The sequence below is a fragment of the Capricornis sumatraensis genome, chromosome 4, assembly GCF_032405125.1.
Source record: "Capricornis sumatraensis isolate serow.1 chromosome 4, serow.2, whole genome shotgun sequence".
In the NCBI taxonomy this organism is placed as follows: Eukaryota; Metazoa; Chordata; class Mammalia; order Artiodactyla; family Bovidae; genus Capricornis; species Capricornis sumatraensis.
The window spans coordinates 88,679,841-88,706,454 of NC_091072.1; the positions used below are offsets into that span (position 1 = coordinate 88,679,841).

The 26,614-nt window shown below is 40.1% G+C and overlaps 2 protein-coding genes and 1 pseudogene across 2 annotated transcripts in view; 2 read left to right on the plus strand and 1 right to left on the minus strand.

Annotated features, from left to right (window-relative positions):
* The first annotated feature begins 45 nt into the window (after positions 1–45).
* Positions 46–26,614, plus strand: part of LOC138077682 (lysozyme C, tracheal isozyme) — a 73,903-nt gene continuing 47,334 nt past the window's right edge. The window contains exons 1-2 of the mRNA XM_068969800.1: positions 46–111; positions 3,529–3,598. The gene's annotated coding sequence lies outside the window, so the exon portion shown is untranslated. The remainder of the gene's footprint in view (positions 112–3,528; positions 3,599–26,614) is intronic.
* On the minus strand, positions 11,231–16,697 carry LOC138077855 (lysozyme C, milk isozyme). The gene is made up of 4 exons (XM_068970166.1): positions 16,562–16,697; positions 14,659–14,823; positions 12,545–12,623; positions 11,231–11,297 (listed from the first exon to the last, which is right to left on the minus strand). The coding sequence occupies exons 1-4, from the start codon at positions 16,695–16,697 to the stop codon at positions 11,231–11,233; spliced, it is 447 nt and encodes a 148-aa protein (XP_068826267.1).
* On the plus strand, positions 23,121–23,226 carry LOC138079455 (U5 spliceosomal RNA; annotated as a pseudogene).

Consider the following 26,614-nt stretch of genomic DNA (forward strand, 5'->3'; position numbering starts at 1 on the left):
CGCTGGACCAATCTCGGTTGCCAGGGTCAGAGGAAGCCGGGAGTTTCCAGTCAGCATGTCGACGGCCCAGACCACCTGGCTTCGCAGTGACAGAGAAACAGGCTGTTCGAGGTGATACATTGCCATCGCTAAAGCGTTGTAGTTCTGAAATTATGTTCATGATATCTCGGCTACTCACCGCTTTTCTTTGCGTTCACCTAGCCGTCTCAGGGGACCACAGAGGATGAGACGGTTGGATGGCGTCACCGACTCAATGGATATGAGTCTGAGTAAACTCCAGGAGTTGGTGATAGACAGGGAGGCCTGGCGTGCTGCAGTCCGTGGGATCGCAAAGAGTCGGACACGACTGAGCGACTGAACTGAGCAGTCTCAGGCTTACATGGTTGCATTGATTATTTATTTATTATTCTATTTTTATTATTTATTTAAATTTATTTATTATCATTTATTAATTATAATTTATTTACTGCCTTTTTCATCTCTTTCCTTCCTTTTTCTGCTCAGTTTCGATTCTAAGATCCCTAACGTGACAACAGACCTCCCCTCCTTTGTCCCTTCTGTGGTACTAACTACTTTGCAAGTTTTGTTGTTTGTTGTTCAGTCTCTCAGTCGTGTCTGACGCTATGCCACCGCATGGGCTGGCATACACCAGGTTTCCCTGTCCTTCACTATCACCTGGAGTTTGCTCAAACTTCTGTCCATTGAGTCGATGATGCCATCCAACCATCTCGTCCTCTGTTGCCCTCTTTTCCTCCTACCCTCAATCTTTCCCAGCATCAGGGTCTTTTCGAGGGAGTTAGTTCTTTGCATCATGTGGCCAAAGTATTCGGCTTCAGCTTCCGCATCTGTCCTTCCAATGAATATTCAGGGTTGATTTCCTTTAGGATTGACTGGTTTGATTTCCCTGCTGTTGAAGGGACTCTCAAGAGTCTTCTCCAGCACTACAGTTCAAAAGCATCAGTTCTTCGGTGCTTAGATTTCTCTATGGTTCAACTCTTGCATCTGTACATGACTACTGGAAAAACCATAGCTTTGACTAGGCATGCCTTTGTCAGCAAAGTTTTGTCTCTGCTTTTTAATATGCTGTCTAGCTTTGTCTTAGCTTTTCTTCCAAGGAGCAAGCATCGTTAATTCATGGCTGCAGTCACCATCCACAATGATTTTGGAGTCCCAGAAAACAAAGTCTGTTTTCATTTTTTCCCCATCTATTTGCCATGAAGTGATAGATCAGATGCCATGTTCTTAGTTTTTTGAATGTTGAGTTTTAAGCCTTCTCTTTCACCTTCATCAAGAAACTGTTTAGTTCCTCTTCACTTTCTGCCTTAAGGGTGGTATCTGCATATCTGAGGTTAGTGATATATCTCCAGTCTTGATTTCAGCTTGAGTTTCGTCCAATCCGGCATTTCATATGATGTATTCTGCCTATAAGTTAAATAAGCAGGGTGACAATATACAGCCTTGATGTACTCCTTTCCCAATTTTGAACTAGTCCATTGTTCCATGTCCAGTTCTATCTGTTGCTTCTTGACCTGAGAAATACCGTACAGAAAATAGGCAGTTTAGCTAAACACATGCCTGGTACCAAGACTTCATCTGTCATTTAACTCTAAAATACTGGCAACCAGGCCTTTTTTTTTTCTAGTAGAGAATAGGGAGAGGCTGCCCTGGGGGATGTGACCAGTCTAAGAGGAGAGATCTAAGGAGCCTCAGTGAAACTGACTCAACCCACCAGGTCATCCTTCAGTGAAGTACACATGGTCAAATCCACACAGGCCCTCAGAACCTCAAATGACTTTTAAAGTTTCCCAATCCTAAATTTAAGTAGATAACCAAGAATTGCCAAATAACAGAGAAACGCCTCTAGTATGAAAGATATAATCCAAAGTAAACAAGCGAAATGGCAGATTAGAGGAAACAGAGAAGTCAACTAAAATCAAAATCAATCAAACTGTTATTATTAATATGCTGTGTGCTGTGCTTAGTCATTCAGTCATGTCCAACTCTGTGACCCCATGCACTGAGGCCCACTGGGCTCCTCTGTCCATGAGGATTCTCCAGGCAACAATACTGGAGTGGGTTGCCATACCGTCCTCCAGGGAATCTTCCTAACCCAGGAATTTAACCCAGGTCTTCCACATTTCAGGCAGATTCTTTACCATCCAGGCCACCAGGGAAGCCCAAGAATACTGGAGTGGGTGGCCTATCCCTTCTCCAGGGGATTGTCCTGATGCAGGAATTGAACCAGGATCTCCTGCATTGCAGGTGGATTCTTTACCAGCTGAGCTCCCAGGGAAGCCCTTATTGTACTATATCCAAAATATAGTAAATACTATATATTACTATATATACTAATATTATAGTAATATATATTTACTACATATTATTATGTATAGTAAATATATTAATACCATATATAGAATAAGAAATAGCAAGCATGACACAAAACAAGGAGAAAAGAGTATTGAAAAATGAAAAGGAGTTTTTGGAAGTTAAAACTATGATAACAGAAATGGAAAAAAAAAAACCTCGGAGCAAGGTTAGACTAATGAAATTCTCGCTGCCTCTGAAGACCTAGAGGAGATTTAAATGGAAGACATAGAGCAGTGGGGATTGCGAGGTACAAACTAACATGTATAAAATAAACTGAGACTTCCTTGACCGTCCAGTGGCTAGGACTCATCACTTCTACTGCAGGGTGCATGTGTTTGATCCCTGCTTTGGGAACAAAGATCTCACAAGCCATGCAGCACAGTCCAAAATAAATAAGTTACAAGGATATATTGTACCATACAGGGAATATAGCCAATATTTTATAATAACTAAATGAAATATAACCTATAAAAATGTGAATCACTATGTCATACACCTCAAACTTAGTAATATTGTACATGAACCATACCTCAATAAAGAAAAAAGAGCCCTAGAGTTCGGGAATTGAACTAATGATAGATACAAATAAAGGTAAGCCAATATAACAATTATGCAGTTACTGGCTCTAGGGAAAATAAAATCTTGCATAAGAGAAGAAAGTAATTGTATTTGCTGCTGCTCCTGCTAAGTCGCTTCAGTCGTGTCCGACTCCGTGTGACCCCATGGACGGCAGCCCACCGGGCTCCCCCATCCCTGGGATTCTTCCTGCAAGAACACTGGAGTGGGTTGCCATTTCCTTCTCCAATGCGTGAAAGTGAAAAGTGAAAGTGAAGTCGCTCAATCGTGTCTGACTCTTAGTGACTCCATGGACTGCAGCCCACCAGGCTCCTCCATCCATGGGATTTTCCAGGCAAGAGTACTGGAGTAGGGTGCCATTGCTATGTAAATACTGAGTATTGATCTTAAAAAGAATATGTAATTACATTGGAAGGATGGGTTTTAGGGAAAGGTGCCATGTGTGATGAGATACAGAGGAGGAAATAGAACTTAATCCTTAACTTCCACTGTAGGAACCAACATCAGGAACAATACAAGTCTGACACTTTAAACCATGGGAGAAAATAAAATTTTTTTTCTTTTTTCGGTCATATCTCACAGCTTCTGAGATCTCAGTTCCCAGACCAAGGATTGAATCCAGGCAATGGCACTGAGAGTACTGACCTAACAGGTAGGCCACCAGGGAACTTCCTATGATTCGTTTTTAAATTTAATTAAATTTATTTATTGGCTGCGCTAGGTCTTTGAGCTGCACAGGGGCTTTCTCTGGTTGCAGCAAGCAGGGACTACACTCTAGTTGTGCTCAGGCTTCTCATTTCAGTGGCTTCTCTTGTTGGAGAACATGGGCTCTAGGGCACATGGGCTTCAGTGCTTACTGCTGTGGTATTCAGTAGTTATGGTGCCTGCTGCCTAGAATTCTAACATTAAGCTAAAAAAGTAGAAAACAGCTGCATGTTAAGAGGGAAAAATGGGGAGTTACATAAAAATCTTGTAGAAGTATCTGACTGTAAACATTGAGAATTTATAACCTCGTAAAAATTTAAAATGATTTAAAATTAATTTTATAATAAACATGTATTTAAATGAAAAATATTTTATCTATGAATGATATTAGTCACTGTAAGAAATGCTGCGGGAAGAAGGAACCACCCCTATGGACCGTTGTTCAGGACCTTTTATTGGGCGGTCGCTCTCGGGCAGAACTCCCGGGGGCAGGGCGGGTAAGCAAGGGAGCGAGGGGGGTCTGCGAAGCAAAGGGAGTCAGAGTCAGCGGGGTAAAGGGAGTCTGCGGGGGAAAAGGAGTCTGCGGAGTCTGCGAGGTGTGAGGGGCGGAGTCTGCGAGGTGTGAGGGGTGGGGAAGGGGTTTTATAGCCCAGGCCGGGGCTCCCATATAAGGAAGAAAACGCGGGCTCAGCGGTGATTGGTGTCCAAGGGCTCCGTGTCAGCTCCTGATTGGACGGCGAGGGCTTCGTGTCGGCTCCTGATTGGTCGGCTTGGTTGCTGGCCCATCTCTGGGGCTTGTCTGCAGCGCCCTCTGCCGGGGCATGTCCCAACATGCCCAGGCATGCCTCAACATGCCTGACCTTTCCCTGACCTTTCATCCTGACCTCGCCCTGACCCTTCATCCTGGCCTTGCCCTGACCTTTCATCCTGACCTTGCCCTGACCTTTCAGTCACTCATGACTATAACTGTTCGTAATTCCCTTTGTGTCTGCTAAGTCGCTTCAGTCATGTCTGACTCTGTGACACTATGGACTGTAGCCTGCCAGGCTTCTCTATCCATGAGGTTCTCTGGGCAAGAATACTGGAGTGGGTTGCCATGTGCTCCTCCAGGGGATCTTCCCAATACTGGAATTGACCCCACATCTCTTACATCTCCTGCACTGGCAGACAGTTTCTTAAGCAGTAGCGCCACCTGGGAGGCCCCTTAGCAACTTAAAAAAAAATATTTTTAAAGTAAGTCTGCTAAATACAAATGGAAGAAATGTGCTCAGGCCTCAGTTATAATCAGTGCCACATGAAAGCCCAGTTTTAATATGGAATATCACCCTCTGTTTCAAATAATATCCTGACGTGAAGGTAAGCAACATTGGAATTGAACTTCTTTTAAAAATGATGAAACTTTCATATTGATTTTTACTTTGTCCTCTGAATAAGGGTGAAAATTTGGTTTTGGAACTTGATTGTATTAAAATAACAGGTATAAGTAAGACAGGACATTTATCAAAAACACAGCAAAATCTCCAACAAGAATTGCTTTCTCTCTTAGGCCAACTTTTGCTAATCTGCCGGGGTCCAGCCCCGGTGGATCCAGGGTGATTTGAAGGTGGGGACGGAGTCGGCGTCCTTGGAAATAACTTATTTAATTACAGACAGAGAGGGATTAGAAAATTAGCAGAGAAAAAGAGGCCGAATAACTTGGTTTACATGGAATACCAATCACCACCTACGTAGGCCGCAGGCGTCTTCCCGTTCTCCCGAAGGAGAGGAGGCACTGAGGCCCCCCTGGTCCGATCTTAGAAGCCCAGGCAAAATTAGCAGGCCTGGTGGGTACCCATGCACCAGATGGGAATCCAGCCAGAAAAATGGGGAGCAAGAAAGAACGACATGGGGGAATCAGTCTTTCCGGAAACTGATCCGATTTCTTTATTTTTGGGTTTGCTTATATACCTTTTGTTACACATAGGGATGAATACAGAGTCACACGGGCGTCAGCAGTCCTGACCTTTATCAAAATCAGGTGCTTTACATAAAAAAAAGATCTTAGGGGTTTTACATCATCTTCTGGCCATGAGGCCTGCTGACATTTTATGACCCTTTCTTTCTGATAACCAAAAACTTATTTTTTCCAAGGGTGTTTTTTTTTAAACCAGGCACCACTCTCCAAATAAAGTTGCATTCCTATAGGGTGAGGGTGTAGTGAGTTACAATCAAGAAAGGAATTTATTTAACCCAAGGTTAACATGATTAATCTTAGGTTAATACTTATTTCTCCTATATGCTTAAAGGTTAATACTTATCTCTCCTATATGCTAGTTATATTCATTATAAGGTCAGGGAATATGGAGATTTAGCAGCAAACATCAGCCCAACAAATGAAAATCCTTTCACCAATGTTCCCCTTAAGATCTATTTAGTCTTAAGATAGTGATAAAGTTACATTTTTACATAGCAAGGACACAGTGATTTATAACAAAGTAGACAGGGGAGCCTGATGGGCTGCCATCTATGGGGTCGCACAGAGTTGGACACGACTGAAGCGACTTAGCAGCAGCAGCAGCAGCAGCACAGTGATCTATTATAACAGAGAAAATTCATTAACTCAAAAAGTCTAATATTGTTTACCTTAAAAACAACTATATTTCCTTTTCTATATTCCAAATACATTGATTAATATATTCCCAGGTGCCTAAGGATATGGAGGCCTCGTGGCAATCATTGACTCAACAACGAGAAAAGCCCTATGCTAATTAAGACTCTCAAAATACTCCAAAACTCTCTGTGCTGTTTATGGTTGAGAGGTAGTAAACAATCATGTGCGTAGTGGCAGGAGTATGGATAATCCTGTCACACAAGCTAGTTTGCCAGCAGAGAGGTTTGACCTGAGACACCCTTATCCCACCCAGGGCAGGGAATTAGCAATTATTGGCACAACAAATGAAAAACCCTTCACCAATATAATTCCTAAACAACCCACTATACTAATAATTTCTAACTTCCCAAAATAATTTGCCTTTAGTAAGTCTAAAACATCTCATGCCTCTCAGGTTGGGAGGCTGTAAACAATCACATGTGGCCAGATGAACCTATACAGGTGGACTAGATAACCTTCAGAGGAGTTTGTAAGTTTAAACACTCTTGTCACGCCCAGGAATTTTTATTGACTTGGAGCTGCACGTTTACTCCTTCTCCGAGAGAACCGGTGGGGAACAGCCCCCCATAAAGTCAGAGGTGTAGGCGAGAGCATGAAACAGTAAAGTAGATAGACTCTGGTTTTGGGGGTAGATGCTGGGGAACAGGGGGTTTCCTGAGGCTTGATCAAGCCTCCTTCCTCATGACCTTTGCCATGGGCGGAGTTCCTCACGCTGGCACTAATCTCTGGTTGTTTCTTCAATCAGCCATTGTTATGGTTCAGTCCTGGTGCTTCTCAGATATATCCTATCTCTGCATCTGAGCTGTTACTCTTCAAGCCTCTCTGCTACCTTGACTCATTCTTTGTACACCTCTGAATGTCCTGTTATGAATAAACCCACATTCTTTCCTGTTGATTCATATCAAAATGCTCCCAGAATCTTGAAACCTGAGGATGCACCTGAGTTGGGCCCCTCTGCTGTCCTCCAGGGGACTGGTCACATAGATTTGAGACCTGGCCCTTGAAGCCGCAGAAGCTGCTATACTAGAAGTGAGATTGGAGAGTAAAAAACTCTCAGAATGCCCAGCCTGGGGGAATGTACTAAATCATCAGGGAGATTCATTCAAGCAGCTGGTTTTTATTGACCATGTATCACGTTACAGGCACTGTTCTAGGTATTGGGAATGTGGGCATAAACAAGAGGAAAAACTTTCTGCCCTCCTTGCTGTAAAAACAGTGTCCCAGCATGGTATGTCAGAGATGAAACGCAGTAAAGATGTCCCGATGTGGAAGAAGGGGTGACTGGTTGAGGGGTATCAAAGCCTGAGTGGAGACCATCTATTCCATTGTGTGGGAGTGTTGGGAGATTGGTTACATACAGGCAAAGTGATTAAATATGTGCATGTGCTCAGGATACATTTTAAGACTATTAAGGAAAATGGGTACCTGCTTTCTCACTGTATAACAAGGAAGTTATCAACATAAGAAAAGAAAAAAACCTACAATTAACCTTGTGGCATGGGATTAGAATTGGAGGTATTCTATGAACTCAATTTGAGTAGATAAACGTTAGGTAAATACATACATCCTCTAGCTCTGTCCTTTGATGGGACATGGGAACAGTGCTACTCTACTGCCCAGAATTGTTTTTTTAAATACTATTATCCACTATGAGGGCTAAGAGCTTTTGGAGAAATAGCTGATTCTAGGCTGAAGCAGAAAAAGAACAAGGTGAGCATTAGGACAGCATGTGCCAAAAAACAAAAAAGTACCCAAAGAATGATGAGGTCATGTCAAGATGATGCAGAAGCTAGCTTGCAGAGTCTCTCTGAAAAGAGAAAAACCCGGGACAATGGGAACATAAAAATAAATGATAGCAATGGATTATGACTCATTATAATTGGAATAAAGTAGGAAGCCAGGGGTCCATACTGATATAATAAGTACATGCAAAAATTGATATTTTGATGAGGAAGAAAATTTCTCAAAGTATCTTGTCCTCTCCCAAATACCTCACAGTGAAGGTGACTTGCAGACATCACCTTAATCAAATGATCAATGTGAACATCATCTGAAACAGAACATTTCAAAACTGCATGTCACCTGAAAGGATGCAATGAGAAGAGGACAATATCACATCTGTGGCATCCCTGCCAGAGATGCATAACCTAATCTACTCCAGAGAATATCAGAAAAACCTTAGGCTATTTTACATCATAGCTGGTTGAGGTCTTCAAATGGGTTAAAGTCGTAAAAGTCATGGAAACATGAAGAAGTTACTTAGATTGAAGGAAACTGAAAAACGTAACAACCAAATATAACATGATTCTGAATTAGACCTTTTAATTAGAATTTGTGGGATACTTAATGAAATTGCATAGATCTGATGACTAGGTGTTCCTAATTTTGTCAGTGTTTACCTCCTCATATGGATGATGTTTTGAGGTTCTGCAGAAAGTACACACTGAAGGATTTGGAGCCATGGGCACCATGTTGACAGTGTATTCTCAAACTGTTCAGAAAACATAAAAGGCTGTACTGTACTTACAAATTTGGGGAAAGATTGAGATTGTTTCAGTCTCTTTAAAAAGTGGGAAAAACTCTATTCTTTTGAAAGTTATACTTCATCTAAAAGAAGAAGTAAAACATGTCTATCAAATGGTTACAGGTTTGAGTCCTGGGACACTCCAACACTTAAAACTCAATCAGCAGAGAAACAGTCAGCTAAGAAGGACTGAGAAGGAGCCATCAATGAGACAATATAAAGGAGGAGAGCTGAGGAAGAAAAAGTTTTCAGAAGTAGCAAGTGGTTCACTCTGTCAAATGCTGCTGAGAGATCAGGTAGGATGAACAGAAACCAGGTGATCACTAGAACTGGCCCCAGTGCATCCTGGGAGGAGTCATGTTGGAGCCGTTTTCAGCTGAGTGAGGACCGCAGTCAGATTAAGAAGAGGTGAAAACACAAAGGGAGGTGAGAGCATGGAATGGGTGAATATAGAAATCGCACCCCAGAAGTGTTACTGGAAAGGGAGCAGAGAATGATGTTGCAGTTGGAGGGTTATGTAGAGCCCGTGGAGAGTTCTGTGTAACAAGCCAGGTTACCTGGGCAGCATGGTGATGGACTGCATGTGAAGACACTGCCACTGGCTGGAGCAGAGGCCCTTCATCCTAGCAATAAAGGGAAAGGAAGGGAAGGTGGGCCCAGGGAAAGATGTGAATTCTGTTATGATGGCCAGCAGAGGAAAATTTTGTATGAGTTGCTTCTGTTCTGTCTTTGTAATATGAGACCAGGTCATCTACTGAGAGCACATGTCAAATACCAGTGGTTGGACTTGTTTACTGGGGATTTGAAAAGATTGGAGAAGTAATTAGTGACAGTCATTTTGGAGAGTGGGGACACCAATACAGAAGGATTGAAGAGAAGTGACTAAGATGATTAGGCTGACTTGAGGGCCCATTTGAGATTTATGTTTATGAAAGTAAAGTGAGGGGAATTCTTTGGTGGTTCCATGTTTAGGACTCCATGCTTTCACTGTTTAGAGTAAGAATTCAAGCCCTGTTGGGAGTTGGAGAAGACTCTTGAGAGTCCCTCGGACTGCAAAGAGATCCAACCAGTCCATCCTAAAGGAGATCAGTCCTGGGTGTTCATTGGAAGGACTGATGCTAAAGCTGAAACTCCAATACTTTGGCCACCTCATATGAAAAGTTGACTCATTGGAAAAGACTCTGATGCTGGGAGGGATTGGGGGCAGGAGGAGAAGGGGATGACAGAGGATGAGATGGCTGGATGACATCACCGACTTGATGGACGTGAGTTTGAGTAAACTCCAGGAGTTGGTGATGGCCAGGGAGGCCTGGCATGCTGCGATCCATGGGGTCGCAAAGAGTCGGACACGACTGAGCGACTGAACTGAACTGAAGTGGGAAACTAAGGTCCCAGAAGCTGTGAGGCACAGCCAAAACAGATTAAAAATTTAAAACATTGAGAATCAGCATGCTTATGGATTTCTCTAGCAGTATCCACCTGTTTCAGTACAGGTGAGGATGTAGGAAATACTAAGTGTCAGATCATTATTTCCCAAATATACACACATGTATTTCTTCAGAGACATTAAATGGGTCCAAACAAAGGACGACAAGGTATGAATTGCAAAGCTTTTAATGAAAATGTTTGTTTTTCTTTTACAGCATGCATAAATTCACATAGGTTTGATAGCAATTAATTCAATGCTTACAAACTTATCTGCCTCTGAATTTAGTCATAATGCATGAATTTAAGCTAATAAAACTAAGGAAAATCAACAGCTCATCTAATCCTTCTTTATATTCCTTCAGGATCAGCAAGATGCATAAATGAGTTCTTTGCAAAGGCTAAAATAGGTTGATGTATAAATTGTAAGCTTATTTTTAAAATTCTGTGTACATGTAACATTTCTGTGAAAACATTTAAACCAAATGTCACACTTGTGAAAACAAAATTCTTGATTTGGGCTGTTTCCGTTTTTAGCCATTTGACGTTCTGCTCTTTTTGACTGAATAGATGAGAGTTCACATGCCTACACAGGTGGGACTTTGCCTAAGATCAATTTGCTTAAAGATATTCTTTTGTTATATTTTTGTTGAATATTAGGGAGTACTTACATCATTCAAGATTAAGTCTGGGTTATCCCTTTGAAGAACTAAATGTACTAGAGATACATTTGATAATGAAGATTTTAGACAAATATTCACCAGCATTAGTTCTGTTAGCAAGCTGAAAAATATTGTAGGCCTAATATCAAACAATAAACACGTGAGGTAAACATCAAGCCTCTTAGAAGAAAGACCACATGCTCCTGCTTCTGTAAAAACATTGTTTGTTTGAAAGAATGATAGTATAACCTTTTACTCAACGATTACTTCCTTAATATGAAAAAGAGACAAAATGAGCTGAAGACGAACACTCCACAGTTACACTCCGCAACCCTTAACATAACTCCTGAGATCTTTGTTTTGACACTTGTTTCTCCATGCCACCCTATAGAAAAAGATGAAACAAATGATAAGATTGAAACATATCTTCATTGCGTTATACATACTTCAAATCCTTTGCGAGAACAAAATAGTTAATCAGTACATGAAATACAAGCTACAGACAGATCCAAATGTTGCTATTTATTAACTGGAGATATGTATACCAGGGACGTCACATCTCCACAAGCCTACACTATAACACAGAATGCTGAACACAAATGTTGAGTCTTGTGAAGTCCCCAACAGCACTGCAAAGTGCATTCCACATTTACTTAAATCCAAAAATAGTTTCCAGATATTGTGTAGAAAATTTCAAAACCTCTAGAAATTCCCTAAAATAAACTGAGTAGTAAAAGAGCAAAAGATTCTGAATCAAGTAAAATAGATTGTTTCTATGTAATACACTGTTTAGCATAAATCTAAAGCTGCAATTTTCAATTCTCAGTAGCATACTGTATAGTCTTTGGAATATTCTTTCACTTCTCTCACATCAGCAGGATAAATCAGCTCTCCTCTTTAATGCTTAATACATACCATGCTCTTAACAGAAACTAAAGACTAATAAGGTTAGTCTTATCCTAAAGACTAATCTACACCTGTTGTAGGTCCATTATACTTCAAACACAAACATACAAACAACCTCATAGGAAAGTGGTCAGATTTGTGGTTACCTGGTGTGGGGCTTGGAGGTGGGGTGAGGGGGTAAGGAACTGGACAAAGGCAGTAGAAGGTACTATAGACTTGTAATAATAACAGTAGGGCTGCAATGTATCACAGGCCTATGCTGGTGGCTCCTGCCTGCAATGCAGGAGATGCAGGTTCGATCCCTGGGTGGGGAAGACCCACTGGAGGAGTAAATGACAACCCGCTCCAGTATTCTTGCCTGGGAAATCCCATGAAGAGAGGAGCCTGGCAGGCTACAGTCCATGGAGTCATTAAAGAGTTGGATCCAACTTAGCAACTAAACAACAACAGTACAAGATACAACATGATAAATATAATTAACATTGCTATATGTTATACATATACAAAGGATGCTGAGATTAAATTTTAAGACTTCCATTCCACACAAAAAATTTTTTTTTTCTTTCTCTAATTTTGTATCTATATGAGATAAAGGATGCTTACTAAACTTATTGTGATAATCATTTCATGATGACTATAAATCAAATCATTATGCTGTACACCCTAAACTTTTACCATGCTCTGTGTCAATTACATCTCAATAAAACTGGAAGGGGAAAAACATACCATGCTTTAATGCCTTGTGGATCACTGACAACCCTCTTTGCACATGCTACAGCTTGAGTGATGTCATCTTTCAGCAAAGCTGAAAAAGAAGTGGTGAGAAATGAAAACAATCTTCATAGAAATTTCATTTTAAGTTTAGGTTCAGTCAGCTTTATTCTCTTAGACTGAGGAAAGAACAAGTAATATTATTTTTTAAGAGTCCTTATATCTGTGTGAATTTTCGAGGAAAACTCTTTCTTCATTCCATCCCATTTGGTATGAAGTAAAGCATTCTGTTTCTCATTTACCAAAGTCAGTGGATGTTCAGGAACTATTAACTAATGTGATACGAGGGACTCTTTTTACTAGGCAGTGTAAAAAGAAAATAAACAAGCAGAAACAGTCGAGCAGTTTTTTACTCAGCAACTCTCCTAATGGAAATTTATCCTAAAGAAATCATGGTATGTACCCAAAGATGTGTATACAAAACGTTTGATAGCAGTTAATATAAAAGGAGAAAATGGAAACAGCCTAAGTGCTTAACAGTGAGAGATAGACTGAGGGACTCCCTGATGGTCCAGTGGTTAAGAGTGTACTTTCCAGTGCAGGGGATGCTGGTTCAGTCTCGGGGAAGGAAGATGCCAAATGCTGCAGGGCAACTAAGTCTGCACATCCCAACTAGAGAGAAGCCTGCATGGCACAATGAAGATCCTGCCTCTGGCAACTAAGACTTCACATGGCCAAAAATAAACAAACAAATGTTAAAAAAGAAGTGGATTGATAAATTATAGAATATCTACACAGTATAACTCTATTCATCTTAAAAAATAATAAAGATTAGTATTTGTTAACAAAAATAATTTTGTATTATAATAAAGAGCAAATTGTATAGCAGTAAATTTAGTAACAATTTCTTTTCTGTTGAAATACATTGCTTTTATGTTCTCATGTGGATAAAAATGTGCATCAGTTCAGTTCAGTCGCTCAGTCGTGTCCTACTCTGTGACCCCAAAAATGTGCATAATATAGCCTTAATTCATTCACATGACTGATGTAGATTCTGAAAGATGTGGATACTAAAAGTTACCAGTGGTCATGCACCTCTCAGTATAAAAATTTCTATTCAATGACCACAGGTTATTCTATAATGTAAAAATTATTTTTTATTTTTAAAGTATTATTTAAAAATATTTTTTAAAATAAATTAACTGGATACAATATAATATTCTAAAGACTATTTATTAGGATTTTGAATATTTAAAAATATAACTATCAGTTTTGCAATATTTTTTCAATATTTTATGTACTAAAGATTCATTTGTTATCTCTAAAAGGAACTCATAGATTATTTATTTCATCCCAATTAAATCTGTAAATTAGCTTGTTAGAATGATTATGCTTATAAAGGCACTGTATTTTTTGGAGATGCAAACCAAAGAATTTAGAAATGAAATGTCATAATGTTTCTAAATCAGTTTAAAATCACTCAGCAAAAAAACCCCCATATACATAAAAGAAGTAAATATGACAAAATGTAAAAACTGTAAAAGTACATGATGAGCATATTGATGCTTATTATGCTAATGTTTCTAATTTTCCATATATTAAAACATTTCATAATAAAAAAGCAAAGTTATATTTTAAAAAAACCACACATATTCCTCTTCTTTGGTTAACCACTAATCCTTTCGTTTTCCAATAAAGGAGTGCAGATTAAAAAAAATGAAAAACCCCTATAACCAAATTACCCCTAAACCTTTACAAACAAGGAAAGTAGGAGGAATGGCATTGTTCTCTACAAAGCATTAACATGTCCAGTTATGATGAAGTGATAGGTCACTCCAGATACTCTTGTATGTTAGCAAACAGCAACCTTTTATGATATCAGCTCTTTAATTTCTTACTTGAGGAATTATGAGGAGCAAAATAAGGAGTTTTAGGAAGTTAATATGGAGTTTTTCAAGGTCCCTGATGAGCCCTTCAAGACCTTTTTATTTCTATTGACTCTTGACCTAAAGGATCATTCCAGTTTTCCCATAAGATGTTTACAGAAAAACCTGAATGAACTTTTTGGATAACCCAACAAGTATAACCAGAGGGATCCTGTGCCATCACTCCACATTATCTTGTCTTACCGCTGCAGGGTATACGACAGGCGTTAACTGCTCTTGGGGTTTTGCCATCATTGCACCACCACCGGCTATTGATTTGAAATATCCCATAATCAGTGCTTTTGTCTCCACGATTGTAGTTTGTAGCTTGTGTGTTGTAATTGCTTTCCCATCTGGCCAAACACATCCCTGAAAAAAAAATTAGTAATAAACAGCAACACGACATAACTTATACTTCACAGCATAATTAGTTCTTTTTAATTCTGCTTTACTAACAACTTGTTTTATAAGTATAAAGATGTATCTTGTAAAATATTTTAACACTTTTGTGTTAAAGGGCCCTTAAGAGAATTCTTTTGTTAGCAAAACATTTGTTAATACTAATGAAACAAGTAACATATTTTAAAAAATATTAAAATAGATGTTTCCTCTATTGCTATTACCCTTCCCCTGCTCCCATTGCTCATGTAAGATTCAACCTAGAATAGAAAAGTCAACAGAGTTGAGTGGATTCAGTCATTAGCGGCATATGTGTGAAGTAAGTCGCTTCAGTCATGTCCGGCTCTATGCAACGCCATGGACTGTAGTCTGCCAGGCTCTTCTGTCCATGGGATATTCCCACAAGAATACTGGAGTGGGTGACCATGCCCTCCTCCAGGGGATCTTCTCAACCCAGGTCTTAAATCCATGTCTCTTATGTCTCGTGCATCAGCAGTTGGATTCTTTACCACTGAGCCACCTGGGAAGTCCAATTAGTAGTATGCTGCCGCTGCTGCTGCTGCCAAGTCGCTTCAGTCATGTCCGACTCTGTGCGACCCCATAGACAGCAGCCCACCAGGCTCCCCCGTCCTTGGGATTCTCCAGGCAAGAACACTGGAGTGGGTCGCCATTTCCTTCTCCAATGCATGAAAGTGAAAAGTGAGTGAAGTCACTCAGTCATGTCTTACTCCTAGTGACCCCATGGACTGCAGCCTACCAGGCTCCTCCATCCATAGGATTTTCCAGGCAAGAGTACTGGAGTGGTGTGCCATTGCCTTCTCCAAATTAGTAGTATATGCATACGCTAATGGAAAAATACTTTTATCTGGAAAAATAAGGAGTTTTTGAGAGAAAAAAAAATTTCTTATGATACCTAAAGTTGAGTTTGGATATCAAATTAGAGTCCTGAAAAGAGTCATAGAATAGGAAAGACTATGTTATCCATCCATCCATCTAGCCGGTTACTCATTCATTCAAAAATAGTTATGGAGGGGAAATGTCTGAATTCAGTCTGAAAAATACAGTGATGACATTGACAAATATGGACTAAAATACATAGTCACTTTTCCTTAGGACACATCTTGAATTTTGTGGAAGAAAATGAAAAATAATCAACTGGAGTCAGAATAATAAAATGTGTTTCAGGCTGCATTTCAGGGATCCTTATATAGATATTGATTGAGGGGAAATAGGTTCCTTCTGTCCCTGTTTTAAGAGTTCAATGAAATCTATAAAAACTTTGCCCAGTGTCATGGTAGGGGGACTAAAAATGAGAAAATACTGCCTTACTCAGGCTTGCAGAACTCAAGTTCCAAACTGTAAATGGCTAGAATTAAACACCAAGGGCTTGACAAACATATCCCAGGTGCTGAAATATATTTTATAGTCAGCCTCCATATGCCAGCTGGCAAATTCAGTGGCTCTAGAGGAGAGCAGTGGGACTTGGCATGCTTCTAACTGTATAGAATTTAACCCTCCCATGCTTCAATCCTTTACCCAGTACATCTGATTCTAAAGGAACCATTGATGTTTTAACCATTGTAAATGTACAGACCCGTCAAGAAATAAGAAAAGTCCATCCACACAATATCCCTTATTATTCATCCTCTTTTAGTATCTGTTCCACACCTGGCTCACTATTTGGAAGGAGGAAGAAGAGTTAACTTACAGTTTGCCAGGCTGACTCCCCGATAGCCATCCAATCCAAGTCTTTTCAGAGTTCTGGCAAGCTCACACCTCTGAAATTTCTTGCCCTGGACAGCAACAGAAAGGAGGAGAAGCCCCAGAATAAGGAGAGCCTTCATGTTGACTGACAAGCCAGAAGTCCAGGCTGACCAGGGTGAGCTGGACTTGGTATTTAACATCTTTTCACTTCCCTCTTCTCTGACCAGTTTTGGGGCTACACCCTTGGTGACATGTGTAAAGCAGGGCCTGTGTTTTGGTCCACTGACTTAAAAAATTTTCTTCCTTATGTTTAAAGGAATATGCTGATGTCATAAGTATTAACCTGCAAAAAAATAATAAAATGAGATTGCCTAATGACCTTGCTCAGGAAGAACTGGGATTAGCACTATAGCCCAAAGAGGAACTTCCTCCTATTTAAATATAAATTTGAGCAACTATAAAGAAGCCTGTGTTTTGGTCCACTGACTTTAAAAATTTTCTTCCTTATGTTTAAAGGAATATGCTGCTATCATAAGTATCAACCTGAAAAAAGAATAATAAAATGAGATTGCTTAACGACCTTGCTCAGGAAGAACTGGGATTAGCACTATAGCCCAAAGAGGAACTTCCTCCTATTTAAATATAAATTTGAGCAACTATAAAGAAAAAAAAAACCTGAATATTTTACACAACTGAAAATGAGCTCAACTCTTTCACTAATTTTTTTTCATTACATTGTTTTATGTACTTTCACTATGTTGTCTTCTTTTTCATGTAAAATTATTTTATATATATATATATATATATATTTTTTTTTTTTTTTTTTTTTCCACAAAACAACATGACACACTGCCTGGTGTTCTGATAGGTATGTAGCTCCACACCATGTTGTTCAACCAGATTCCTCTACCAACTTTTTTGGTGTCTATTGAAAATTCTTAATTTGTGAATCAGTGTTTTCCTATGATAGGTAAGCTCACGAGAACAACATTCCTAACTCCTTTCTGACAATGCCTTACTTCACATTTCCATGTTAGAACATAAAAGGTCATTGCAAAGCAAAAGAACTTAACAATAAAACCTGCAGAGGGATAACAGAATATGCCACCCAAAATCTTCCCCTTTGGCATAAGGATTATTTTGAGCTGAAAGCAATTGAGAGGAAACAGATCCAAGAAAAATTCTCTGCCCTCCCCCAACTAGTTTCCTGAAAGCAGAACATAAATTTGTGTAGATATTAATCAACAATAACTATTGACATTTATCAGCCCCAAGAAATCACTAGAGGACTGACAAAACAACATTTACTGAGTAGCTAGTATCTTTCATTAGCTTCTAATATATTTATCGTCCCACAGTCTACCACCCTTGAAGCTAGAACTCTTCCTATGTCTTGTTGCTACTCTAAAAATATATTGTTTTTTGGTTAAGATAATCTGTAAATCCTGGTTCTAGCCATGTTCTTGAGTTACTGCTGCCTGTATTTCTCATAAGTATATATGAAATGTACATGTTAACAAACATGTTTGCTTTCCTCTTAATTTTTTGTTACAGAGCCCCAGCCAAAAACCCTAAAAGGGTTTCAGTTTCAGCTTAGTTGCTCAATCGTGTCTGACTCTTTGCGACCCCATGAACCACAGCACACCAGGCCTCCCTGTCCATCACCAACACCCGGAGTCCACCCAAACCCATGTCCATTGAGTCAGTGATGCCATCCAACCATCTTATCCTCTGTCATCCCCTTCTCCTCCTGCCCTCAATCTTTCCCAGCATCAGGGTCTTTTCCAATGACTCACTCTGTGCATCATGTGGCCAAAGTGTTGGAGTTTCAGCTTCAACATAAGTCCTTCCAATGAACACCCAGGACTGAGCTCCTTTAGGATGGACTGGTTAGATCTCCTTGCAGTTCAAGGGACTCACAAGAGTCTTCTCCAACACCACAGTTCAAAAGCATCAATTTGTTGGTGCTCAGCTTCGTTTATAGTCCAACTCTCACATCCATACATGACTACTGGAAAAACTATATCCTTAACTAGATGGACTTTGTTGGCAAAGTAATCTCTGCTTTTGAATATGCTGTCTAGGTCGGTCATAACTTTCCTTCCAAGGAGCAAGCGTCTTTTAATTTCATGGCTGAAGTCACCATCTGCAGTGATTTTGGAGCCCAGAAAAATAAACTCAGCCACTGTTTCCACTGTTTCCCCATCTATTTCCCATGAAGTGGTGGGACCAGATGCCATGATCTTCGTTTTCTGAATGTTGAGTTTTAAGCCAGCTTTTTCACTCTCCTCTTTTACTTTCATCATGAAGCTCTTTAGTTCTCCTTCACTTTCTGCCATAAGGGTGGTGTTATCTGCATATCTGAGGTTATTGATATTTCTCCCGGCAGTCTTGATTCCAGCCTGTGTTTCTTCCAGCCAAGCGTTTCTCATGATGTACTCTGCATATAAGTTAAATAAATAGCATGACAATATACAGCCTTGACGTACTCCTTTTCCTATTTGGAACCAGTCTGTTGTTCCATGTCCAGTTCTAAGTGTTGATTCCTGACCTGCATAGAGATTTCTCAAGAGGCAGGTCAGGTGGTCTAATATTCCCATCTCTTGAAGAATTTTTCCACAGTTTATTGTGATCCACACAGTCAAAGGCTTTGGCAAAGTCAATAAAGCAGAAATAGATGGTTTTTTGGAACTCTCTTGCTTTTTCAATGATCCAGCAGATGTTGGCAATTTGATCTCTGGTTCCTCTGCCTTTTCTAAGACCAACTTGAACGTCTGGAAGTTCACGGTTCACATATTGCTGAAGCCTGGCTTGGAGAATTTTGAGCATTACTTTACTAGCTTGTGAGATGAGTGCAATTGTGTGGTAGTTTGAGCATTCTTTGGCATTACCTTTCTTTGGGATTAGAATGAAAATTGACCTTTTCCAGTCCTGTGGCCACTGCTGAGTTTTCCAAATTTGCTGGCATATTGAGTGCAGCACTTTCACAGCATCATCTTCCAGGATTTGAAAGAGCTCAACTGGAATGCCATCACCTCCACTAGCGTTGTTTGTAGTGATGTTTCCTAAGGCCCACTTGACTTCACATTCTAGGATGTCTGGCTCTAGGTGGGTAATCACACCATCGTGATTATCTGGATCGTGAAGATCTTTTTTGTACAGTTCCTCTGCGTATTCTTGCCACCTCTTCTTAATATCTTCTGCTTCTGTTAGGTCCAGACCATTTCTGTCCTTTATTGAGCCCATCTTTGCATGAAATGTTCCCTTGGTATCTTAATTTTATTGAAGAGATCTCTAGTCTCTCTCATTCTATTGTTTTCCTCTATTTCTTTGCATTGATCACTGGGGAAAGCTTTCTTATCTCTCCTTGCTATTCTTTGGAACTCTGCATTCAAATGGGTATATCTTTCCTTTCCTCCTTTGCTTTTTGCTTTCCTCCTTTTCACAGCTGTTTGTAAGGCCTCTTCAGACAGCCATTTGGCTTTTTTGCATTTCTTTTTCTTGGAGATGGTCTTGATTCCTGTCTCCTGTACAATGTTGTGAACCTCAGTCCATAGTTCATCAGGCACTCTGTCTATCAGATCTAGTCCCTTAAATCTATTTCTCAGTTTGACTGTATAATCATAAGGAATTTGATTTAGGTCATACCTGAATGGTCCAATGGTTTTCCCCACTTTCTTCAATTTCAGTCTGAATTTGTCAATAAGGAGTTCATGATTTGAGCCACAGTCAGCTCCCGGTCTTGTTTTTGCAGACTGTATAGAGCGTCTCCATCTTTGGCTGCAAAGAATATAATCAATTTGATTTTGGTGTTGACCATCTGGTGATGTCCATGTGTAGAGTCTTCTCTTGTGTTGTTGGAAAAGGGTGTCTGCTATGACCAGTGCGTTCTCTTGGCAGAACGCTATTAGCCTTTGCCCTGCTTCATTCTGTACTTGAAGGCCAAATTTTCCTCTTACTCCAAGTATCTCTTGACTTCCTACTTTTGCATTCCAGTCCCCTATAATGAAAAGGACATCTTTTTTGGATATTAGTTATAGAAGGTCTTGTAGATCTTCATAGAACTGTTCAACTTCAGCTTCTTCAGCATTTCTGGTCAGGGCATAGACTTGGATTACTGTGATTTTGAATCGTTTGCCTTGGAAATGAACAGAGATCATTTTGTCATTTTTGAGACTGCATCTAAGTACTGTGTTTCGGACTCTTTTGTTGACTATGATGGTACTCCATTTCTTCTAAGGGATTCCTGTCCACAGGAATAGATATATATATATATCTACAGTAGTATATATAATGGTCATCTGAGTTAAATTCACTCATTCCAGTCCATCTTAGTTCGGTGATTCCTAGAATGTCAACGTTCACTCTTGTCATCTCCTGTGTGACCACTTCCAAATTGCCTTGATTCATGGACCTAACATTCCAGGTAAAAGGAAACAAATGTTTCCTCTTGTACAGTTTCTAGTGATGAGGAGGAGACAGTGAAAGACGGGAACACTCCACTCTCCCTGGAGACTGCAGTTGAGATACAGGATAACTGACAAAAGACCAGCAGAAAGTAACAGTTCTAACCATGTCAGTCTCCTGGAGATGTTTTGGACAATGGACTGGTTCAAAACTGAGAAAGGAGTACGTCAATGCTGTATACTGTCACCCTGCTTATTTAACTTATATGCACAGTGCATCATGTGAAATGCCGGGCTGGATGAAGTACAAGCTGGAATCAAGATTGCAGGGAGAAATATCAATAACCTCAGATATGGCGAAGACACCACCCTTTTGGCAGAAAGTGAAGAGGAACACAGAACCTCTTGATGAAGGATAAAGAAAAGAGTGAAAAAGATGGCTTAAAACTCAACATTCTAAAAACTAACATCATGACATCATGGTATCTGGTCCTATGACTTCATGGCAAATAGATGGGGAAACAATGGAAACAGTGACTGTCTTTATTTTCTTGGGCTCCAAAATCACTGTGGACCGTGACTGCAGCCATGAAATTAACCAACGCTTGCTCCTTGGAAGAAAAGCAAGACAAACCTAGACAATATATTACAAAGCAGAGACATTTCTTTGCCTACAAAGGTCCTTATAGTCAAAGCTATGGTTTTTCCAGTAGTCATGTATGGATGTGAGAGATGGACAGTAAAAAAGGCTGAGTGCTGAAGAACTGATGCCTTTGAACTATGCTGGAGAAGACACTTGAGAGTCCCTTAGACAGCAAAGAGATCAAACCACTCAATCTTAAAGGAAATCAACCATTAATAGTCATTGGAAGGACTGATGCTGAAGCTGAAGCTCCAATACTTTGGCCACGTGATGCATAGAGCCATTCCTTGGTAAAGACCCTGATTCTGAGAAAGATTGAAGGCAGGAGGAGAAGTAGATGACAGAGGATGAGATGGTTGGATGGCATCACCAACTCACAGGACATGAGTTTGAGCAAACTCTGGGAGTTGGTGATGGACAGGGAAGCCAGGCGTGCTGCAGACCATAAACAGTCACAAAGAGTGGGACATGACTGAGCGATTGAACAACAACAATAATAACAGTCTCCAAGCTCTGTGCCTATAGTGCACAGTCAAGAGAGGAGGATAAAATTTCTCCTTGTCCCTTCCTTTACAAATTCACAGTGGCAGGAGAAAAATAGTTGTGAAAACAGATCTTGAATTGTGACTCTTGTGAATTTGTTTTTGGTAATCAACACCTATGGTTATTGATTCTTAGCCTCCCAGAAAGAATCATGCTTTCCTTTGTCTCTGTCATTTGTCGTAAGGATGAAAAACCATGAGAAGAGAATCTCTATTTGTCTTGTTTTATATACTGAGAACTTTTGTAACAAGTGAGAATATTCCCTCTGGTTTCTACCACTTGGGTGATGCAGGTTGTCTGTCAGGTTTGTATTAGCAGCTAGCCAGCCAGCTAGAAGTCTTAAGACATGAAGTTACAGGCAAGCTTCTTTTTGTTGAACCAGGCCAGCTGTCAGGGGAGTTTATCTTAATAAAGTCATAACGGGCCTTTATCACTTCTACACGATTAGGAGGGGAAGATCACAGAACAAATGTCAAGAACTACAGATGGCACTCAGCCACTGTAAAACTTATGTAAATACTGATAGCCAGGAAACTGCTTTAACAGAGGTCCAGAACATTTATAAAAAAAGCTTGATTTGTTGTCCCTTACTCTGTAAGCAGAACCTACCAGGTCCAGACCTTTGTGTATTTGGGGATGGCACTTCACACACAAAAAATACTTAACTAATCTTCCTACCATTAAAAAAAAGAAAAATATTATAGCAATTATCGTGGATTTCTGCTAACAGACAAATATGTCCTGACTTCCTTCTTAGATAAAATCTACAATTCCTAATCCCTTGAAATATTGATTTTATATCTTTGAAATGTAGGCATTCAAAAAGATAATTGTTGGCTAAAGAAACCTTAGGACTGGAAAGAAACAAACAGAGAGGTTTAAAAATCAAAATGCTACTTAATATTTCTGTAACTCTCGTGCCATAAACTCCTTTGCCAGGTCCCCGACAAGATATCTATTAAAGACAAGTAATACTCTGATTTCTCTTCCTATCATATAAATCTTTCGCTTTTTACTAAAGATTTCTGTGGAGAAGAATAATTCTGAGATCAACAGGGAGATGATATATGTATAATTATGGCTGCTTTGCATTGCTGTGAAACAGAAACCAACACAACATTGTAAAGCAATTTTCCCCCAATTAAAAATAAATTTTGAAAAAGACAAGTAAAAATCTTAAAAAGTCTTCCCATAAATATTGGTAAAAGGCTTCTGCCATCTGAGTGGGTAAACTTAGCTTGTTCCATCTGCCAGAAACAGCATTTGTATCCAACTGCTGGATGGTATCACCAACTCAATGGACATGAGTTTGAGTGAACTCCGGGAGTTGGTGAAGGACAGGGAGGCCTGGTGTGCTGTGATTCGTGGAGTCACAAAGATTCGGACACGACTGAGCGACTGAACTGAACTGAACTGAACTGATTCTTACTTACCTAGAGAAAGAAATGGGAACTCATTCTATATTCTTGCTGGGAGAACTCTAAGGACAGAGGAGTCAAGCAGGCTACAGTCCATGGCATTGCAAAGCCAGACACAACTTAGCTACTGAAAAACAACAACAAATTCTTGCTTAATATTTATAACAATATAACTGTTCTCTTCAATATCTTTAAAAACTATTCTAAGTTCGGCCCAAGGTGCTGAATGTTCCAAGGGAATGTTTTAGGATTTTTAATCCCTTAAAGGTAGTTCACTTCCTGCCCTAGGAATTTGCTGCTACTGCTAAGTCACTTCAGTCATGTCCAACTCTGTGCGACCCCATAGATGGCAGCCCACCAGGCTCCCCCATCCCTGGGATTCTCCAGGCAAGAACACTGGAGTGGGTTGCCATACCAGTTGATAATTGTCTAAATGAATATTCTTATGTTTCAAAATTAGTTCTCATGAATTTACACTATTCTGGGCCTCTGCCCGGAGATTTTTATCAGGAGTTTTGTGTTTTTGAAAGAAGAGGGGAGTCTATGTACAGATGTTCCTTGATTTACTGTGGGATAACATTCTGATACTGGACTTCCCTGAAGGTAAAGTAAGAATCTGCCCGCAACAAGGGAGACCCAGGTTCAATCCCTGGGTAGGGAAGATACCCTGGAGAAGGAAATGGCAATCCACTTCAGTAATCTTGCCTGGAGAATTCTGTGGACAGAGGAGCCTGACAGGCTACAGTCCATGGGTTCACAAAAAGTCAGACTTAAAGCCATCATAAATTAGAAATAAAGTCAAAAATGCATTTTATATACCTAACCTACCAAACATCATAGTTCTGATCAGCATACCTTAAACTTTCCTAGGACGCATACATTAGCCTACAGTCAGGCAAAATCATCTGACACAAAACCTATTTTAGAATAAAGTGTTGAAATATCTCATGTAATATATTGAATACACTCCCAAAAATGGAAAACAGAATGGCAGTCTGGGTATAAAATAGTTATAAGTATATTGGTTGTTTACCTTCATAAACAAAAAATGATGTCACTAGTCTGGGACAAGATCACATTTCAAACTCCAAGTATATTCTCTACTCAATGCATTCCACTTCCACACCATTGTAAAGTTGAAAAACCTTAAGCCATTGTGAAGTTGGGGACTTTCTGTATTGTAATAGCAAATTCAGACACAGGGTTTGCCATGTTCCAGGCATTATGCTAAAAAGCTTAATATGTATTAAATCACTTCCTCCCCTTGAAAAAGGTACTGTGAACATCCCCATTTTACAGATGAGGAAACAGAAACCCACTGAAGTTCACAACTTGCCCATGGCTCCTCTGGGAGTAAGTAAAAGGTCACCCTGCTCATGCACTGCCATTTCTGTAAGCTCCACCCAATTTTTCAGTAAAACTGCCTAGTCACCCTGCTTATTTAACTTATATGCAGAGTACATCATGAGAAATGCTGGACTGGAAGAAACACAAGCTGGAATCAAGATTGCCGGGAGAAATATCAATAAACTCAGATATGCAGATGACACCACCCTTATGGCAGAAAGTGAAGAGGAACTAAAAAGCCTCTTGATGAAAGTGAAAGAGGAGAGTGAAAAAGTTGGCTTAAAGCTCAACATTCAGAAAACGAAGATCATGGCATCCGGTCCTATCACTTCATGGGAAATAGATGGGGAAACAGTGGAAACAGTGTCAGACTTTAATTTTTTGGGCTCCAAAATCACTGCAGATGGTGATTGCAGCCATGAAATTAAAAGACACTTACTCCTTGGAAGAAAAGTTATGACCAACCTAGATAGCATATTCAAAAGCAGAGACATTACTTTGCCGACTAAGGTCCGTCTAGTCAAGGCTATGGTTTTTCCAGTAGTCGTGTATGGGTGTGAGAGTTGGACTGTGAAGAAGGCTGAGTACTGAAGAATTGCTGCTTTTGAACTGTGGTGTTGGAGAAGACTCTTGTGAGTCCCTTGGACTGCAAGGAGATCCAACCAGTCCATTCTAAAGGAGATCAGCCCTGGGATTTCTTTGGAAGGAACGATGCTAAAGCTGAAACTCCAGTACTTTGGCCACCTCATGTGAAGAGTTGACTTATTGGAAAAGACTCTGATGCTGGGAGAGATTGGGGGCAGGAGGAGAAGGGGATGACAGAGAATGAGATGGCTGGATGGCATCACTGACTTGATGGCTATGAATCTGAGTGAACTCTGGGAGTTCGTGATGGACAGGGAGGCCTGGCATGCTGCAATTCATGGGGTCGCAAAGAGTTGGACACGACTGAGTGACTGAACTGAACTGAACTGAAGGGCCCATCAGAATCCCTCTAATAGGCAGTTCATCTGAAAGCAGTTGGGATCTGTGGGAAATGGAAGGACAGGCTTGTTGTCAAAATGCTCTATCATCCTTCCTTCTATTGCTGCTGTACATTTAGCATTCCATTTAAGTGGTTATACTAAGTTCCATAGAAGGAGACACCTACCTGTATTTTTGTTTATAGGTTCTGTTGCATGCAAGAAGCTGGCAGGGCAGATAATCAAACCCTGTGTTCATTGTGCTCATTGTTAATAGGGGAATTCCCTGGATCCAGAAGAATAGCTCCAGGGGGAAGTCACAGTTCCCAGGAGCCACCAAATGCTTTCTTCCTCATCAAGAATGAGCCTCTCCAAAGAAACACAGGAAACTGAGTATGCAAATTCTTGAAAGTATCCCCTTGTCTGGAGTGAATCACTACTTGCTTAATTCAGTTCTTAATTAAGAAAACAGCTGTATAAGGACTGGGGGAAAAGAGGGGCCGGGGTGGTGGCGATGGAAATGGCGCTGGAAAGAAGTGGGCAGGATAAATAACTGTCAAGTGAACTGTATTAATTCCATCTGTAGGTTTTTGTGTTTTTTAAAAATTTTTGTTGTTTGGATTTGGGGGAGTTTTTGGGTTTTGGTTTCATTTTGGTTTGTTTTTTGGCAGATCTTTCTCTTTAATTCTACAAGCTGAGATAGACCAGGTAGACGACAGACCTTCTGATCTTAGTTAA